This window comes from Hylobates moloch, unplaced genomic scaffold (assembly GCF_009828535.3).
Source record: "Hylobates moloch isolate HMO894 unplaced genomic scaffold, HMol_V3 SCAFFOLD_3, whole genome shotgun sequence".
Lineage (NCBI taxonomy): Eukaryota > Metazoa > Chordata > Mammalia > Primates > Hylobatidae > Hylobates > Hylobates moloch.
In genome coordinates this window covers 65,527,102-65,547,224 of record NW_026652278.1, presented here as the reverse complement: position 1 = coordinate 65,547,224, position 20,123 = coordinate 65,527,102, and the positions used below count along the sequence as shown (strand labels likewise).

At 42.7% G+C, this 20,123-nt stretch overlaps 1 protein-coding gene across 1 annotated transcript in view; it reads left to right on the top strand.

Moving 5' to 3' along the window:
* The first annotated feature begins 6,027 nt into the window (after positions 1 to 6,027).
* Positions 6,028 to 20,123, top strand: part of PPA1 (inorganic pyrophosphatase 1) — a 29,851-nt gene continuing 15,755 nt past the window's right edge. Inside the window, exons 1-3 of the mRNA XM_032139170.2 lie at positions 6,028 to 6,194; positions 9,087 to 9,145; positions 19,805 to 19,858. Of these exons, the coding sequence (XP_031995061.1) occupies positions 6,131 to 6,194; positions 9,087 to 9,145; positions 19,805 to 19,858 (177 nt within the window). The 5' untranslated portion in view covers positions 6,028 to 6,130. The remainder of the gene's footprint in view (positions 6,195 to 9,086; positions 9,146 to 19,804; positions 19,859 to 20,123) is intronic.

Here is a 20,123-nt window from a genome sequence, read left to right as displayed (position 1 = left end):
ACTAATAGAGCAATTGGTACCAAGAGCAGAATGCTGTCCTAAAATGTGTATTGTTGGCTTTGGGGCCCAGTGGTAGGCAGCAAAGAAAATGTAGCCTTTGATCACCTGGAAGACAAACAATATACTAAATAGCTTATGATTTTAGAGAGGTGGGAAACAGATTATTACGAGTGCGACTTGGTTGCTTTTAGCTGCGTTTGACAGGATTCCACAATAAACAGATGAACTCAGAAAAGAACCTGGTGATTTATAAGCAGGGATGAAAGGAAAAAGAGAGAATCCAGAAGTTCCAGGGTTGATAGATGCAACTGTTGTTCATCTCCAACCAATAAAGGTAGATATGGAGAAATGCTTTGATTTCCGAAGCTGATTAAGTCTCAACTTAAAACTTAGCCTTGGGACAGACCAAGGGGCTGAGCAACACCTCCTAGTAAGTCGTTTGTTGGATAAAATGGCTCAGGGAAAACAGACCAAAGGCATGGTTCTCCCACGGAGGCCTGTTCAAGTTACCTTAGTAATTATGCCCAGAAAGCAAAGAATTATAGGTGTGGTGATTGACACACAGTGTTGACTAGAATCAGACAGGTAAGCACTATCCAAGCTTTCAAGAGCATTGTGAAGCCAAAGACACACCATTCTGGCTTAAAAGGGACTATGACTGTCGAGGAAAAACCTTTGGGCTCTGAAGTTTCTGTGGACAGGAAGGAGGCTGAGAAAGCGACTCAATCCTCATGGAGTGGATATTTTCTATAATAGATATGGCCAAGAAGGATAATGCAGAGGGTAAAGCCAAGAGCCCCAAAGAATGATAACAGGGGGCTACTTCCAGGTAGCTGAACTGGGACCAAATGAAAGAACATTTCCTAGACACAGAAAGATTTGGAATTCTAAGAACCACTAATGTTCTTTCTGTTTATGAATGGGAGTGTTAATCTTAGTGCTTATTCTGTCTTTGACCATTGCATGTCAGATATAGGTGTGGGGTAGGGAAACCTTTTCTCTATAAAAGATTAGCTGGGTATAGTGGCATGCACCTGTGGTCCCAGCTACTTGGGAGGCTGAGGTGGGAGGATCACTTGAGCCTGGGAGGTCGAGGCTACAATAAGCTGAGATTGTGCCATTGAACTCCAGTCTAGGTGATGGAGTGAGATCCTGTCTTAAAAACAACAACAACAAAAAGATATAGATGTGGGGTGATAGGTAACATTTGCTTGTTTTTAAGTTCATACATCTCTGGATGAAGAGGAGCAGTATCTGGACATAATGTGGAAATTATCATGAGATACTAAACTTGATACCATGATTGTCTGAGACTTTTGGGTGTCACTCTTTAGGGAGAGTGAGTATGTTTTTTCTGCAAAAAGGGAGAGATGAACATTTATGACTAAGAAGGTGGGCTGTAATAGAGGGTATTATTGTTCCCAGTTAATTGCTTCTCTCCCTGTAAGAGGATTATACAGTCTTAAACATGGTTACGCATTTGCAGTTCCCCTAGAGGAGGAGTATTCATATGTCCATGCCTAAAGTCATAGGACTTTGTGCACAGAATGAGTAAAAGTGACATATACCATTTCTGAGCAAAAGCTTGTGAGCCATTGTACGGTTTGCCATTTCTCTTTTGCCTCTGCAGCAAGACCAAGATGGGGGATACTTCTTCAGCCTGAGCTGAAAATAGGAAGGCAGATGGGGCAGAACCATAGCTGACCCATTGTCACCACCATGTAACCTGAACAAGAAATATGTGTTCATTCTCATAAGCAAATGAGATTTTTTATATTGTTTGTTACAGCAGCATAAACAGGTAAAAGTTGACTAACACAGATGGCTTCCATTTGGGCCCAGCCAATGGAGACACAGGCAGGAGACTGGAGGAGTGGTTGAGGAAGGGAAGGGGTGTGTCTCCCTTCCTTTTCTGCCCTAGGCAGCATCTCCAGCAGCAACTCTGTACAGATGAACAGGCCCACTGAGCTGCCAGCTCCACCCAGAGACCCTGCACTCCTCCCTTTGGGTGACTGTGCCCCTTCCTCCCATCTCTCCAGCTTAGAGATGATAGTGGCTTCCTGCCATTGCCAATCTCTGTTTGGTTTCTCAACTCTTCTATTACCTATTGACCAATTCCCTGCCATAAAGTTCCTGTCTTAAACACTCTGAGTAGCTTTTGTTTCTCTGGTTGACTTCAGCTGATACACCATCCTATGTACAAAGTTTGGAGTAACTTAATCTCAGATGTCTCAAACTTCGTTTGGAAAAAAGATATATCTGCTTTTATAATTTTTTTTTACCATCTTAACCATTTTTAAATGTACAGTTCAGTGGCATGAACACTCATATTTACAACCATCACCACCATCCATCTCCAGAACTTCTTTCTTTTCTTTCTTTTTTTTCTTTTCTTTTCTTTTTTTTTTTTTGAGACAGTCTCGCTCTGTTGCCTAGACTGGAGTGCAGTGGCACGATCTCGGCTCACTGCAACCTCTGCCTCCCAGGTGAAAGTGATTCTCCTACCTCAGTCTCCCGAGTAGCTGGGACTACAGGTGCATACCACCAGGCCCAGCTAATTTTTTGTATTTTTAGTAGGGACGGGGTTTTGCCATGTTGGCCAGGCTGGTCTTGAACTCCTGACCTCAAGTGATCCATCCACCTCGGCCTCCCAAAGTGCTGGGATTACAGGCGTGAGCCATGGCACCCAGCCTCCAGAATTTTTTCATCTCCGCAAACTGAAACTCCCCATCCATTAAACAATAACTACTTTTTCCTCCTTCCTTCTAGGCCCTGGCAACCATCACTCTTCTTTCTGTCTCTGAATTCCACTATTCTATGTACCTCATGTAAGTGGAGGTACACACTATTGGCCCTTTTCTTGTTTGGCTTATTTCACTGAACATAATAATAGATTTCAATATAAATTTGAAAGTTTTCATATTATAGGACCTCTAGGTGGTAGCCGACACCAAAGATATACATGAGATAACCTAGACAGAGAGTATCTCTCTAGAGAGAGAGAGAACATGAGAAATAAGAAAGACAGTGATGATTAAGATGATGAAATTAAGAAGGCTGAGAAGGAGAGTGAGAAATGAGTAGCAAAGAAGTAGGAACGGGCTGGGCATAGTGGCTCACGCCTATAATCCCAGCACTTTGGGAGGACGAGGCAGGTGGATCACGAGGTCAGGACTTCGAGACCAGTCTGGCCAACATGGTGAAACCCAGTCTCTACTAAAGGCACAAAAAATTAGCCGGGCGTGGTGACGTGTGCCTGTAATCCCAGCTACTCTGGAGGCTGAGGCGGGAGAATTGCTTGAACCCGGGAGGCGGAGGTTGCAGTGAGCTGAGATCGCACCACTGCACTCCAGCCTGGGTGACAGGGCGAGACCCCATCTCAAAAAAAAAGAAAAAAAGAAGTAGGAAGAACATGAGAAGAGAATGTAGTCATGGCCTGGCGCTGTGTCTCATGCCTGTAATCCCAACACACTGGTAGGCTGAGGTGGGCGGATCATTTGAGGCCAGGAGTTCGAGGCTAGCCTGGCCAACATGACGAAAACTCATCTCTACTAAAAATATTAAAATTAGCCAGGCATGGTGGTGCATGCCTGTGATCCCAGCTACTCAGGAGGCTGAGGTACAAGAATCACTTGAACCTGGGAGGTGGAGGTTGCAGTGAGCCGAAATCACACCACCGTACTCCAGCCTGGGTGACAGTGAGACTCTGTTTCAAAAAAGAAAAAAAAAAAAGAAGAGAATGTAGTTGCAAGCCAAAGAAGGAAATTAGAGACACCCAACAGGGTCACCCACAGCAAAGGGGACAGGATATGGACTGAAAAGTGCCACTAGATTTGGTCACTGAGTGAGAAAGATAATATTTCAGAAGAGATGGACTCCTTCTTTGTAAAACTAATGTACTTAAGAAGGTATTTTCCACCTTTACATTAATTCCTCTACCCATCCGTCCAGCAAAGATTCACTAAACATCTACTCTAGGCTGTGTACTGTGCTAGGCCCTAGGGAGACATAGTAGACCAAGGTCCTTTTGGGTCTATGGGCTCACTACACTTGCCTGCAAAGGAAAGTTACAATGCACCAGGGCTGGGTGTTTTACCAGAGCTGGTACTGACTGGCTCTCTGAATACATTCAATGAAACAAGAGCCAGTGTGCAAGTCCTGGAGGTCAGTGAGACTTTATTATCTTGCTCTGAGCTGGCAGGAGGCAAAGGGAAAGTGTATGTAGAACATTATTATTGCATCACTGCTGTCTTCTTAAGTCAGTCACAGATGAGAGTCTGGGTTTTTCCAAGAAAATTGGTTCCATCTGCTCAAAGGCAGAAAAGTGATAGACCAGATCAATCAAAAGAGCATCCCCTTAAAATATTCTTTGAACTTGATCCTACTTTTTATTCTGAAACAGAGTCTCGCTCTGTCACCCAGGCTGGAATGCACTGGCATGATCTCAGCTCACTGCAACCTCTGCCTCTTGGGATCAAGTGTTCTCCTGCCTCAGTCTCCCAAGTAGTTGGGATTACAGGCGAGTGCCACCACGCCCAGCTAATTTTTGTCTTTTTATTAGGTACAGGGTTTCACTGTGTTGGCCAGGCTGGTTTCGAACTCCTGACCTCAGGTCATCCACCCACCTTGGCCTCCCAAAGTGCTGGGATTGAAGGCGTAAGTCACCGCGCCTGGCCTTGACCCTAATTATTGACTAAACTATTGCTTCGCTAATTTTTTTTCCTGCGCTTCTGTTCTAACGGCAGTAAAACAGTGTGGTGAAATGTTCAAAAAAATCAGTGAATCACAGCCTTCTGAAAATTAGTGGGTGTCAGTGGGGCTTGGGAGTTGGATGGAGACAAAGGGAGGGACACCATAACTAACTGGAGATCTTACTAGGTTTTCATTTAATATTCATTTTTTACAATAGACATTGTTTTGAAAAAAAGAGTTTAATTCAAAATGTCATTAAGGCACATTATCTTTAATGCTCTAGAAAAAGTTATTTAAAGAAATCCTGGCCATGAAATTAAAAAAATAAATACAACCAGGCATTCTTTGAAATGTGAATAATAATTTCCTAATTTATATTTAGGATTTTGGATATACTTTTTTTCTTTTACATGTATTCCTGGGGAGGTAAGTGATGCAAATATTTGCCCACTGTCTCAATCAGACTTTAGTTTTTGGGGTCTGGCCTGATATGATGGAAAATATAAACAGGAAGATCAGAGGAGCCTGTCCCTGAGAGCACTCCTTCATGGGACTCTAGCTCACGCCTGGACCTTCCCAGTGCTTCCATCTGAAGCCCCTGGAGACCCAGGTGGGTTAAGTAGGGCGGCAGGGGTTGGATGGGGCGGGGGGGGGGGGGCGCGGGGGCGTAAATCCTCCCCCACTGGGGAGGGTGACAGTAACAACTTCCAGAGTGTTTACAAAGATACAGGCTCTGCTTCAGGCATTTGACGTGTATTAACTCGGGTAATCATCCCAGTAACTCATGAAATAGTTATATTATTATCTTCACTTCCCAGATAAGCAACGGAGTCAGAGAGATTATAGAAAGTGGAGGAGCGAGTACCTTACTGGTAGCCACTAGGGGTGTCAGTAATATGGCTCAACTTTGTTACGACGGATCAGAAAAATGCTCACCTTTAAGACCGCAAGCAGAGCCTGTCTGGGGAAGCAGGTGACTTATCAACGCCTTTTGAGATAAGGAATAGGTCTGCAGGGAGGAGTGTGTGTGAATCAAAGGTGAGTTCCCTGTGTGCGTGGTCGGCGGTCAACTCCTAGCTAGTCCAAGCTTTGAGCCTGCGCATTTGCCCTCCCGGGTCAGAGCCCAAAGCCGAAGGAACAGAGCCAGGGCCGGCGGCAGCCACGTGGCCCAGCCTCTGAGCCCCGGCTGCAGTCGCGGAGGCTGGGCCCGAGGGGCGGGGCTGGGGAGTGCGGACGCCCGGGCCTGGCGGAGTGCGCCGGCGCACGGGGTTGGCCCGGCGGGGGTGGGAACACTAGCGGAGCCGCGTTAAAGGCGCTCCCCGCCCCGCCCGCCGGTCCAGTGCTCGCAGTGCGCAGGCGCGGGGCTCTGTCCTTGTCAGTCGGCGCCGCGTGCGGGCTGGTGGCTCTGTAGCAGCGGCAGCGGCAGGACTCCGGCACCATGAGCGGCTTCAGCACCGAGGAGCGCGCCGCGCCCTTCTCCCTGGAGTACCGAGTCTTCCTCAGTGAGTGTCTGCGGCCCGCGGCCCTCTCAGCGCCCGTCCGCCCATTCATTCCCGGGCCTTGCCTCCCCGGGAGGGTGCGGCTCGCGCTCGGCCCCAAGTCTCCGACGCGGGCCCGTCTCCTCGGGCGCGTTGTGGGGCCTGGCCGGCCTCACATTGCATACTTGCCGCCGCCGGTCGGGGCGGCGGGGTTCGCCTCCGGCCATCCCTCCCCGCCGAACGGAGATGGTCCCTTTCTCACGCCCCGGGGTACCCGAACCTGGGCCCAGCTAGTTTTGCAGGTGTCTGGCTCTGACAGGGTCTGATGGGAAAAGGAAATCACCGACCCACCCTAGAAAGGTGCTTGGAAGTAACATAATCCCCGTAAGAGGATTCCTGAGTTTGGAGAAACGGCGACTCCGAGGGGGGCAGTGACTTCCTAAAGACCTTAATTCCGCCGCCGTAGCTCAGATTATCGGCGCTGAGCAGAGCCAAGTCCACCCCCTCGTTTTACAGACGGGGAAACTGAGGCCCGGATCGGGAGCCGTCTGTGAAGGCGCTGGACCGGTCCTCCGGGGTCCCGGTAGCGCTCCTGCCTCTCCGCCGCCTGTTTCCCCTCAGCGCCGATGCTGGGAAACCTTATGAAACAGAAAGCTGTTTCCCTCAAATCAGACAGATGACGTCAATCTGGAAACATGACTGAGAAAGTGCCAAGTTTTTACCTTTGCAGGATTCGGCGTCTAGGGGGTACCTACCCCGGGTCCTGCACCTAGGGCTGCACGGGGAAACCGGGAGGCTGCATGCTGGCGCCCTCCACGCTCCTTACTTAGGGCACCACCTTTTTTTGGCCTTGTAGGTGGAGGAAAGCTACTTGGGGTTTTTCTTTATCCTCTTACTCCCCCCACCCCCAGCTACTAGGAGTAGATTATGGGCGATAACGGAGGCGTTCGTAAATGTGTCACCACAGGCGCTTCTATTTTAACCTCTTTACAGTTTTATTTGGAAGGAAATGAGCAGGTACCTCGAACTCTGAATTGGTGTATGAAGGACAGAGAAGCGGGGAGTAGAGGGGACGAATGGGAATAGGCATTGAAGGAACAAAAAGTAGCCTGGTGCGGGAGGAAAAGGAAAGTGAACTGTAAAGCTTACACATCTAGCCGAAGGTTAACTATCAGGTAAAATCCAGGAAGGGTGAGAACTACTCCCTACTCCCCATTTTATTTAATTTTGCAATTAAGCAGCAAGGGCGGTGCAGTAACTTTTGACTAATAATTCATGGGACTGTTTTTCTGGAAATAGTGTTGGCTCCAGAATTTCTCTGTAGGAAAGGCTTACAGAGGTGACTGTCTGGTTTGAAGGTGAGGGGTGGATCTTCAAGCTATATATGCAGAACAAACACACTGCTTTTACTTAGGTTATTTATTTGCGATTAATATTTGGTGGCCGTTATGGGAGACCAAAGCTACTCCTAGAATTTGGCACCAGCTGAAGTAACTGTTTTTATCAAGTGGAACTCTCTGGAACTTAAGAAATACTAATAATTAGAACCCACTATATAGCTATCAAATTTTAAGTGCTTTATCCTTCCTTAATAGAAATAAACTTTTTTAAGCTTTATAATATTACATTTGTCAATTTCTTTAAAACCGATAAAGAGCTGGACAGACTGCAAAGTCACAATTGGCCCTAAAGGGAGTTTTATGTTTTATTGTTGGTTTTTTGAAACAGAGTCTCACTCTGTTGCCCAGGCTGGAGTGCAGTGGCATGATCTCGGCTCACTGCAACTTCAGCCTCCCAGGTTCAAGTGATTCTCCTGCCTCACCCTCCCGAGTAGCTGGGATTACAGGCACTTGCCACCATGCCTGACTAATTTTTGTATTTTTAGTAGAGACGGGGTTTCACCACGTTGACCAGCCTGGTCTTGAATTCCTTACCTCCAGTGATCCACCTGCTTTGGTCTTCCGAAGTGCTGGGATTACAGGCGTGAGCCACCGTGCCCGGCCTCCACTTTGATTTTTAAACTTGAAGGGATGCGATGTGGACAGTCCTTAGGTTTCCTAAAGAATACTGAAGAAGTTTTAAAATTACTTTTTGGCTATAGTTAGGTCTCTAGAATATATTAGTAATATATATCTAGAATATAATAGAAATTATTTGTGAAGATGTTTGTTGCAACTTGATTATCCTTAAAGAAAGTCATAATCTAAGATGGCTGGCTGTCTTCCCGGAACACGACTTTTAGCAACGTTGTTTATAATTGAGTAAAGTGGTCCCCTCCCTTCCTCCCAAGTACTTCATAATGGTTCTGTAAACTTAACTGATGTAAGATCAGTCCAAAACGATTTAATCATCCAAGACAATTTAATCGCCTTTTGTGTCCTCAGTAGTCTCTGCTCTCAGTTTAGAAATTAGTACTTATTAGATGCCTACAGAGTGCATAGGATGTAAACTCAGCCTAGCCTGGGAGTACAGTCAGAAGTGAAGTATACAACCAGTTTTTCTAGTGTAAGAATAATATCTTGGTTTAAAAATGTGTACTGGTCTGGTGCGGGGTACGGTGGCTCACCCCTGTAATTCCAGCCCTTTGGGAGGCCAAGGTGGGCAGACTGCTTTGAGCTCAGGAGTTGGAGACCAGCCTGGGGAACATGGCAACACCACCTCCCTACAAAAGATACAAAAATTAGCCAGGCGTAGTGGCTCATGCCTGTAGTTCCGGCTACTCAGGAGGCTGAGGCTGGAGGATCACTTGAGCCTTCAAGAGGGAAACAGAGGTGGCAGTGAGCCAAGATCACACCATTGCACACCATCCTGGGTGACAGAGTAAGAGACCCCATCTCAGAAAAAAAAAAATGTGTACTGTGTGCATTTAGCAATACAATTAATTACAGTAATAACTTTTTCTAATTTATTTTGCAGAAAATGAGAAAGGACAATATATATCTCCATTTCATGATATTCCAATTTATGCAGATAAGGTAAGGCATCCTTGTCTTTTGGACACAGTCTCTTTACTCAGATCAGCTAGTTCTACATATGAGTTTTCTTATATGTCTCTCAATAAGTGCTTAAAATGCCTCGTTGTGCTGTGAGTTAAAGGTCCGTTGATTAGGCTGGGCGTGGTGGCTCACGCCTGTAATCCCAGCACTTTGGGAGGCTGAGGCGGGTGGAGGGCTTGAGGCCAGAAGTTCAACAACAGCCTGGGCAACATGGTGAAACCCTGTCTCTACAAAAAATACAAAAATTAGCTGGGCATGGTGGCATGTGTCTGTAGTCTCAGCTACTTGGAAGGCTGAGGTGAGAGGATCGCTTGTGCCTGGGAGGCAGAGGTTGCAGTGAGCCGAGACGGCACTACTGTACTCCAGCTGGGTGACAGAGTGAGACCTTGTCTCAAAAAAAAAGGTCCATTGACTAAATAAGAAGTTAGTCTTAAAACTAGATTATTTAGTTAAAGAAGCAAATATAATTTGGGGAAGGAGAGGAGGAATAAAAGCAAAGGTATTTAATCTGTCTTGGAAAAAAAAAAGAAAAAATTACATTTGTCCTTTTTGTATGTGTATTTGGAACTGAAGTCGTAACACTTCATTACTGGTTCTAAAATAAACCAGGTAGCCAGCACAGAAATTTGGCTGTGGGATCTTTATGAAATAGTAAAAGTAAACTAGATTATTCAATGAGTATAGAAAATTTAGTAATGGGCTAGTACAGTTAAGATTTGCACAGTTAAGATACAGTTAATAAAGGTAGGCACACAGACATCTAAAAGGAAATAGCTGTTCCTGTATACATCAGTGAGAAGAAACCTAACTTTAACACAGATTGGTAGGCTTACCACAAATTGTAAAAATCTTTACTTTTCTAGGGGAAAAAAAAGTCTACAACTGTATACACCAGAATAGCTGAGTGTGGGGCAATTGTAATCCCACTTGGGAGGCTGTGCTGGGAGGATCACTTGAGCCCAGGAGTTTGAGACCAGACTGGGCAACATAGCAAGACCCTGTCTCAGGAAAATAAATAACAATAAAATATATATCAAAATATTTATGATTCGTGGGACTGCCAGTGACTCTTGGTTTTATTTTCATTTTTGTCTTTTTATATTGTCTAATCTTTTTACAAAGAACACAACTTTAAACAGTCATTTTAAAAAACACATCTCTTTTTAGCTTCCTTTCCAATGGAAGCAGTTTGTACTGTATTTAGCAACTTAACACAAAGACAAATATCTTATTCTTTTTCTACCTTTCAATTTTTTTCCTTCAGTAAGGAAGTTTGATTCACATTGAGTACAAAGGTTTTTGAGTTGTAAGAGTTACGTAGGTTATTGACCTTCCTTAGCTGGATGTCAATACACAACACGAACATCACTTTGCAGTGCATGTCTGGAATAATAGTAATTTTGTTCTTGTGTGTGCTGTCTTACTGTTTTTCTGGGCCTGACTATTAGATAGAAATAGACAAATTCATTGCACTTCTACCAGGCAGTTTGCTGTAGTTCTGTACTGCCTGAAATTCCAATTTTTGCATTGCTTCCGAGGAGCCTTCCTGGGTAAGACTCCAATTAGAGGCAATGGAGCAAACAGCCCCAGGCCAATTATGTGCCACAAATACAGGAGGGACTTCTAATTGGCATGTGTTTTTCCTGTGAGAGTGTCAGAGTGGTATTTATTCAGAAACTCAAATTTGTTATATCTGATTTCCTGGGAGTTGATATAAACTGCAGAATCCTTCCCTCTTGAATTGGCCCCATTGGGTTGGCTTGAATTATCTGCTTGTTGTATAATAACATGTATATCATACTGTAGCATCTCAGACCATTTTGAGCAATGAAGAGGTATAAAATGATGACCCCAAGTTTATTGATAATACCCTGGCATACAGGTATGCCACAGGAAGGAAAACATTTTCTTGACATAGAGCTGTTTTCCCAGTGTTCTAAGTGACTGTATTCCTACCAAGGACCAGAATGATCATAGCTGTTTTGGTACCTACTCTTATTGCTGCTTCAAGTTACTCCAAAATAGGAAACAGGCTACATTTTGGTGTCCTGTTAAGTGTGTTCACTTAGATTACTCTCGGACACTGAAGTCTTATAAGGGACTGGTTGTGTCTATAAAGTGGATTACTCAAAGGAAGACTCTGCCCTTGGCCCGCCCTGTCCCAGCTCAAAAGCACAAGCTCTTATGACTCTGGATTTTACCAGTAGTCCAGACCTCAGTGGACCTTGGGCAGAAGGCTTCCTGCCTGAGAGGCCAGAAGGAATTCTTTTGTTTTGTTTTAAAGGAAGTTACTTGTTTAAAACACAGATAAAGGTGTGGTAGACATCATTTTGGATTATAGCCTTTTAAAAAAAATCTGATTAACTTGATTCATTAGAGTGTGATTTTCTTTCTTTTTTATAAAAAAATCGATTGTGATTAAGTTTACATGAACACATTCTCATGGGCTTGGCCTTGGACTTTATTCCTAATATGGTGAGTCGTCCGAGGGATGATAATGAGGGAATGTCATGATCAAGTTAGCATGTACCTTTAACACAGCTCAGTCAGCTCCACTAAGGAAAAATGCCCAAGGGCTCATATCCATATCAGACCTTTTTTTTTTTTTTTTTGAGATAGGGTCTCACTTTGTCACTCAGGCTGGAGTGTAGTGGCATTATCTTGGCTTACTGCGGCTTCAACCTCCCAGACACAAGTGATCCTCCTGCTCCAGCATCCTGAATAGCTGGGACCACAGGCACACACCACCACACCCAGCTAATTTTTCTATTTTTTTTGTAGAGACGGGGTTTCGCTATGTTGCCCAGGCTGGTCTCAACCTCCTGGGTTCAAGCGATCTGCCCACCTCAGCCTCCAAAAGTGCTGGGGTCGCAGGTGTGAGCCACTGTGCCCAACCCATGTCAGGACCTTCTAATGTGGATATTCAGTTTGGCATATGCCATTAGGTAATCAGTCCAGCCAGTTCTGGAAAATCTTGTGACTCGGGTACCCTGCTTTGATTATTTCCAAATCCAGTGGGTAGAGAAGGTAAAGGCTCACTGGATATTTTTAAATTGTAGGGATGTCCTTTGCTCTGGGTCAATTTTAGGATCAAATATAAAAGCACCTATAGCTCAGAGTATCTTCTAACATAAAACTTCTGAGATACCAGAAACTTTCCAAAACATGGTATAAACAGGATGAAACACTGGGTAGATAAAAGCTTTCTCTAAATCTTAAAGTGCTCAAATATCATGACCTGATTTTTTAGTTTTAGAAATCAGATATTTTTCTATTCCGTATCTTAAACTTTCATGTTAAATTCTACTTCTGACAATGTAGGGTTCTGTTTTTTTCAGGTGATTGTTGGGAGCGCATGGAAGCATATATAAATATGGAATATATGTTTCTTTTTTTCCCTTCTGAAAGAAAGTCAAGCCTCTAATCAAACAGATTGATGCTTCAGAAACTTAACAGAATATTATCTGCAATTTGGCATAAATGCATTTTTCTTGGGAAAGCTTCCATAGTCAAAATTAGTAGTCATTGCAAAACAGAAAAGTTTGACAACTGGAAATGCAGACCCTTTTGCTTGATTTTATAAAGACAGGAAAATAAACAGATTATGCTTAGAATATCTGTTTTCAAAATTTAATCATCATAAAGCTTATCTGAAAAAAATAGCAAAAATAGCAGCTTTTTCTTTCTTTTTTATTTTTTTTTTAAGACGGGGTCTCACTCTGTCACCCATGCAGTGCCGTGATCTTGGCTCACTGCAGGCTCCATCTCCTGGGCTCGAGCAATCCTCCCACCTCAGCCCCCTGAGTAGCTGGGACTACAGGTGCACACCACTATACCTGGCTAATTTTTTTGTATTGGTAGAGACAGGCTTTCGCTGGTCTCGAACTCCTGAGCTCAAACAATCCACCCACCTCAGCTCCCAAAGTGCTGGGATTACAGGCGTGTGCTCCCACACCCGGCCAGCAGCTTATTCTTAATTATGACATGACAAATTAAGTTATTGCTCTACATAGGTACTTACGGTAGTGTGTACTAGCAAATACAGGCATTTGTTTGAGCTGCAATGAGTAGAAAATCTATGTAACTGGAAAACAAATGAGTATTACTAAAAGTTTTGTGTGTATGTGTTTTAATTTCTTTAATAAGTTAATGATCTCCCTTGGAATCTTCACACAATTTGTTGAACAAATGTTTTTTGGGTTGGTGTAAGTCATGTCTTTCTTTGCTAAGTCACAATTCTAAGTGAATAAGGGGCACAACAATGTGAACTTCGGTCATCGTATTTCTTTCTGATAGCTTCTCAAATAGACTTCTGTCACTGTCGATGAAATACTTCAGGTATCCATATACTTTTAACAACTTAGAGTATATCCTTCTAGAATCATATAACCAACTTTACAGCCAAAACTTAGAGTTAAGAGCCATTGTCATTTGGTGAGCAGTGAATAAGATAAAGTATTCTTGGAAATGATGAAATCTGGTATACCTTTTTGAAAGCATCTTTATGGGGATGGAACATTTTCTTTTAACTGCATGAGCTCTTCTGATAGGGATTTTATACTCCAAAACTAGTCTAGAAGTTCCAAAAACAAAAAAAAGTTAAAGCTTGGTTTGGATTAGCTTCTTGCTTTATGTTTATTCTCTAGATAAATTTAGAAGAAAATTCTCTCTACCTCTACTGTTTTTTCTCCAAATTTTATTGCAAAACAATAAAGATTAAAAAATGGGGGGTGGGCTGGGTGCCGTGGCTTATGCCCGTAATTCTAGCACTCTGGGGGGCCTAGGTGGATGAATTGCTTGAACTCAGGAGTTCATGACCAGCCTCAGCAGCATGGTGAAACCCTGTCTTTACCAAAAAATAGAAAAAAAAAAAAAATTAGCTGGGTGTGGTGGCAGGTGCCTGTGGTCCAGGAGGCAGAGGTAGGAGGATCACTTGATCCCTGGAGACGGAGGTTGCAGTGAGCTGAGATCGTGCCGCTGCACTTCAGCCTGGGTGACAGGTGAGACTCTGTCTGTAAATAAATAAATAAATAAATAAATAAGAGTGGTGGGACCAGAGGGTGATTTTTGTGTTTCTTTCTAAGCCTGGTATTTACTAGATTTCTGAAGTTGTCTAGAGAAACACACAATAAGTCAACTTGAAAATGCTAATGTCAGCCACTTGGTGTAATTCTGTAGTATAGTTCATCGAATTTACCAAATCCAGGGTTAGAAATAAATCTCAATGCCAGGCGTGGTGGTTCATGCCTGTAATCCCAACACTTTGGGAGGCCGAGGTGGGCGGATCACCTGAGGCCGGGAGTTCGAGACCAGCTTGACCAACATGGAGAAACCCCGTCTCTACCAAAAATAGAAAAATCAGCTGGGCTTGGTGGTGCATGCCTGTAATCCCAGCTACTCGGGAGGCTGAGGCAGGAGAATCGCTTGAACCCGGGAGACGGAGGTTGCGGTGAGCTGAGATTGCACCATTGTGCTCCAGCCTGGGTAACAAGAGCAAAACTGTGTCTCAGAAAATAAAATAAAATAAATAAATAAGAAATAAGTCTCAATAAAGACACATTGAACTTAACTGCTAAGATTTAAAGATGAGATGCAATTAAATTAAGAGCATGTTCCCTATATATGTACTTAACTGCATTAGTAGTAACAGCCTACCAAATGGCCATAGCCTATTCATTAGTAAACGACTTGTCAGACTACTGACTTGGTCCACAAGACCCTAACCAGTTTGGAGATGAGACTGGCCCTCACCATACTACTGTAATTAATATTCCTGTTTAATTAGTGAAGTTACAAACCTAACCAAGATATAGGAGATATTTCTTCTATTCCTGAAACATCTTTATTTTACATCTTTTTGATTAATGGAGTGATATAATGTAGACTTGTTGAGTTTCCAATTTCCTTAGAATCTGGACATCTTTAACATTTTGTTGTAACATCTTGACTACTTGATAAAATGATTATAAATCTGGGAAGGGAAATAGACTTTTTTTTCTTTTTCTTTTTGTAGAGACAGGGTCTGTCTATGTCGCTCAGGCTGGTCTTAAACTCCTGGCCTCAAGCAGTCCTCTTGTCTCAGCCTCCCAAAGTGCTAGGTTTACAGGCACGAGCCACCATACCTGGCCTGAAATAGACAGTTATATTTCTGACTTTGGGAACAAGAGCTAAAGTTATAGTTTGCCTTTTCCCATATCCCCCACTGGCTTATCAGCAAGGTAATTATTGAGTTTATCAAAATCATCCCTCTAGGAAGACTTAACTTCCTTCTTTTCTGAAACTGTTAACACAGAGCTGAGAGCTCTGATGCCAGAGCAATGACTGAGACTCCAAAGCATGGTAGGATTGGAGGATGGAGTTCTGGGAAGTCCTAACAATGGGAGTAACAAGATAGTAAATCCAAGATCCAGCTAAGTAACAGTTGAAACCAGTTGGGATTAAAGAAGAAGGAATGAATTTGTAACTGGGTAGTACTAAATTTCTTAAAATCAGTATTTTTTAAGTGCGTGAATATTGGAATCATTAGAAGGCATAAAAACAGTAATAGTTTTTATAGCAACGGAGTTGCTATAAAATTCATTGAATTTCTCATATCAGTTGCCCTGAAAAATCCTAAATATCACTGTTGTTCACCTAGTGGCAACTCTGAATTGTAGCCAGATGTCTAGAAGAAGGTTGTTCTTTAGTAGTAATTCCTGCTAAAGTATGTGGGACACACCCTCCTTATAAGTACAGAGCTGGGCAGGATGGCTTGCACCTGTAATCCCAGCTACTAGGGATGCATAGGCAGGAGGATCGCTTGAGGCTAGGAATTAGAGACCAGCCTGCCCAACATAGTGTGACTTCATCTCCAAAAACATAATTAAAAAACAATTAGCCAGGTGTGGTGGTGCACACCTGTAGGCCCAGCTACTTAGGAGGCTGAGGCAGGAGGATTGCTTGAGACCAGGAGTTGGAGGCTATAGTGAGCTATGATTGCATCACTGTACTCCAGTCTGGATGACAGAGTGAGACCCCGTCTCTCTCTCTCTCTCTTTAAAAAAAAAATTTTTTAAGAGACAGGGTCTTGCTATGTTGGTCAGGTTGGTCTTGAACTCTTGGCCTCAAGCAGTCCTCCTGCCTCTGCCTCCCAAAGTGCTAGGATTATAGGCGTGAGTCGCCATACCTGGCTGAGACAAGTATTACTACAGCATCTACATGCATTTGAAACTGTGCTAGTATTCTATGCATAAAAAATGATGGGTTCATGTCCTTTGTAGGGACATGGATGAAGCTGGAAACCATCATTCTCAGCAAACTGTCGCAAGGACAAAAAACCAAACACCGCATGTTCTCACTCATAGGTGGGAATTGAACAATGAGAACTCATGGACACAGGAAGGGGAACATCACACACCGGGGCCTGTTGTGGGGTGGGGGGAGGGGAAAGGGATAGCATTAGGAGATATACCTAATGTTAAATGACGAGTTAATGGGTGCAGCACACCAACATGCAACATGGCACATGTATACATATGTAACAAACCTGCATTTTGTACATATGTACCGTAAAACTTAAAGTATAATTTAAAAAAAAAAGTGTGCTAAACATTGATTTTACAGATGAGTCACTCACCCCAAGCTGTAGCCCGAGGCCTACAAACTGGAAGTACCTGATTTAGCAGGCGAGAATTCTACCCCTGAACCACCAATGCTACCAGCAGGAAGTACCTGATTTGGAAATCCAACTCTTTGGGAGTTAAAAGAACTTTTATTTTGTTCATTGCTAGTCTTCAGAGCCTAGAAAAGTGCCTGGCACATCCTGGTGGTTCACAACAAATATTTGTTGAAAAAAATCAATGAATTGACTCTGACTTTTGCAGGTACTCCTTGCTGTTTTTCGCCCAGCTAATTTCTTTTTTTTTTTTTTTTGGCCAGGTGATTCAGTGTATGATCTCATTCGTGCAACTCCGGCCTCCGGTTCATTCATTTTCTGCCTCAGCCTCCTGAGTAGTGGTGCTGTGATTACAGGTGTGAGCCACCACCCCCGGCCTCACCCAGCTAATTTCTAAAAAGCACCAGACCTTCAGGCTTTTGTTCTCAGCAGAATTCTCTTACCGTTTTCTGAAGGATGTTTTCTTCCTTGTTATTTTTTTCTTTCCCATTAATTATGTAGATTTATGTTATTAGGTAATACTGTTTTGAGGGTCTATACATATTTGTCATTTACTGCTATTAAAGTGTTCAATATAGTTTCTAAACTTTGAATTAGTTGTTTCAGCTCTATTTGCTATATATTTCTTGAAGCAACATATTCATCTGGTGGTGTTTTAACAAAACAGCTAATCTTGGCGAGCTCTTCAGTTGATCTTTCCTGTCATAGCAGCTCCATCTTGTGAATCTTTAGGGTACTGCTGCTGGAAACTGAAAGCCCTGACTTGTTCTTTTCACAGATCTACAGATCTCTCATTTTTACAGCTGAGAAGTGGACAAAATTCTTGAAAACCTAGTGGGCAAGGTGAAATTTAGTCAAAGATTGGTTCTGAGGTTTTCTACCTAGGATGAACAATTAGTGTTACATTTTCTAAACCATCTGGTTATTTTAGAGGGAAACAGGGATAGAGCAGTCCTAAATCTTCAGTCCTAGATTTAAGTAATATCTCCATTCTTTTGGTTTTTATGTTGTATTGGGTAGGTGAGGTATCAGGAGGCTTGGAGCAGAAACCCATGGATGCTTTAGTCTCCCATGGTTTCAGCAGGAACTTAAAATGACAGAAGTTCTACACTTTTGAATCAAAATCAGTGTAGTTTTTCTGCTTGGTAGCAGCAAGGTAATTATTGACTTGAAACCTTTGACTTATTCCCTTGTGGCTTATCAGTTCCCGTTTTTTGATGGAAAGTAGCAAAGAAGTAATTCTAAAGAGTGGTGTAACCAAGTGATTTTCATTTTAAGTTAAGTTCTTAAAATGTACTTTACCAGTCTGGGGTAACATGGCAAAGCTCCATCTCTACAAAAAAAAAAAAAAAATATATATATATATATATATATATATGCGCACACACACACACACACACACACACAATTAGCTGGATGTGGTGGCATGCATCTGTAGCTCCAACTACTCAGGAGGCTGAGATGGGAAGATTGCTTGAGCCAGGGTGGTTGAGGCTTCAGTGAGTCAAGCTCATATCACTGCACTCCAGCCTAGGTGGCAGAGTGAGACCTTGTCTCAAAAAATAAAACAAAAAAAAAAGTACTTTTTATAAGCATAATTGCAGGCCAGGTGTGGTGGCACACACCTATAATCCCAGCACTTTGGGAGGCTGAGGCGAATGGATCACCTGAGGTCAGAAGTTTGAGACCAGCCTGGCCAACATGGCGAAACTCCATCTCTGCTAAAAATACAAAAATTAGCCAGGTGTAGTGGCACGCCCCTGCATAATCCCAGCTACTCAGGAGGCGGAATTTACAGTGAGCCAAGATTGTGCCACTGCACTCCAGCCTGGGTGACAGAAAACAGTAATTGCAGATTTAGCTTCATCTTTGCCCTTTGTAGAGGCTAAAAACTGAAAAACTGCAGTTAAAGTTCTATTCCTAGAAAAAAATTAGTATTCTGAATAATTAAAGCTCAAGTTTAATTAAAGAACCTATGGCATATTTAACTCCAGTGTGCAAAATGGGTTGGCAAAGTATGGTTTGTTTTTTCATTGTGTTTTTAAACTGCACATCTGGGAATTTACTCCCTGAATATATCATCCATTTTATAGTAGTCAGTTTAAGACTGTAAGCCAATTACAATAGAACTATCATTGATTAAAATATTTTTAAAGCATATTCTCTTATCTTCAAGGTCAAAGTCCTTTTCAAGGGGGCTTTATTTCTAAAAACAGCCGAATTGGGAGAATGATGTGGATAATGAAGCTGATGAGTTTTGTTTGATGTTAAAACTAAAGTATGACCAAGTAATTAGGCTGATGTGGGGTTCATCTTATAAACTAAAGTATGATCAAGTAATTAGTCTCACTTGGGGTTTGTCTTATAAACCGTCTCTGAAATAGAAGCTCCAAAAACATTTTGAGTAATTGCAGTGTCTCTGAAGGAAATAACACTTGCCTTTGGAGAGTGTTTTGAAGATGGTCTTCTTCAGAGATAACAGGTTCTGTTAAGTTTATTTAAGAACTGTTTCCTTCCTAGGAACATTCTTTCCACTGTCACTTTTTATTCTGAAACACTTAAAGCATACAGAAAAGTTAAAAGATTTATATAGTAAGTTGGCTGGGCGAGATGGCTCACACCTGTAATCCTAGCACTTTGGGAGGTGGAGGCAGGAGGATCACTTGAGGCCAGGAGTTTGAGACCAGCCTGGGAAACACAGTAAGACCTTGCGCCTATAAAAAATTTAAAAGTAAATAAAAATTAAGAAGAACTATATAGTAAGCAATCATATACTGACCACCTTGATTCTGTAATGAATATTTTCCTATAATTGCGTTATTTCTTCATCCATCATTCTCTTTTTTTGATGCATTTTGTTGAAAATCCAATTGACTTCAAAGATCTGATACAATGAACAGTTTGACTTTGGAAGAAATAGTGCATGCTCCCTCAGAGAACAAATTGGTTCCTGTGACCATCTCACTTTCTCTTTGTTTTTTCAGGATGTGTTCCACATGGTAGTTGAAGTACCACGCTGGTCTAATGCAAAAATGGAGGTAATATTTCACCTTACATTTGAGTCAGACTTAGGATATTGGTTTTGATCTAGTCACACTGACTTGATCAAGGGTGAACCATCTGAATGTCAAGGTTTTTCTCTGTCTGGTCCCAGTCTATTTTCTAGTTGTATCTCCCATTGCCTACTAGTCTTCCCTTTGGGCTCCAGCTAAACTCAACTGTTTACAAATATGCCCCAAACTTTTCTTCCCAACATCTTTGCTTCCGATGTTCCCAAAGCCTAGAATTACTTTTTCTCCTCTT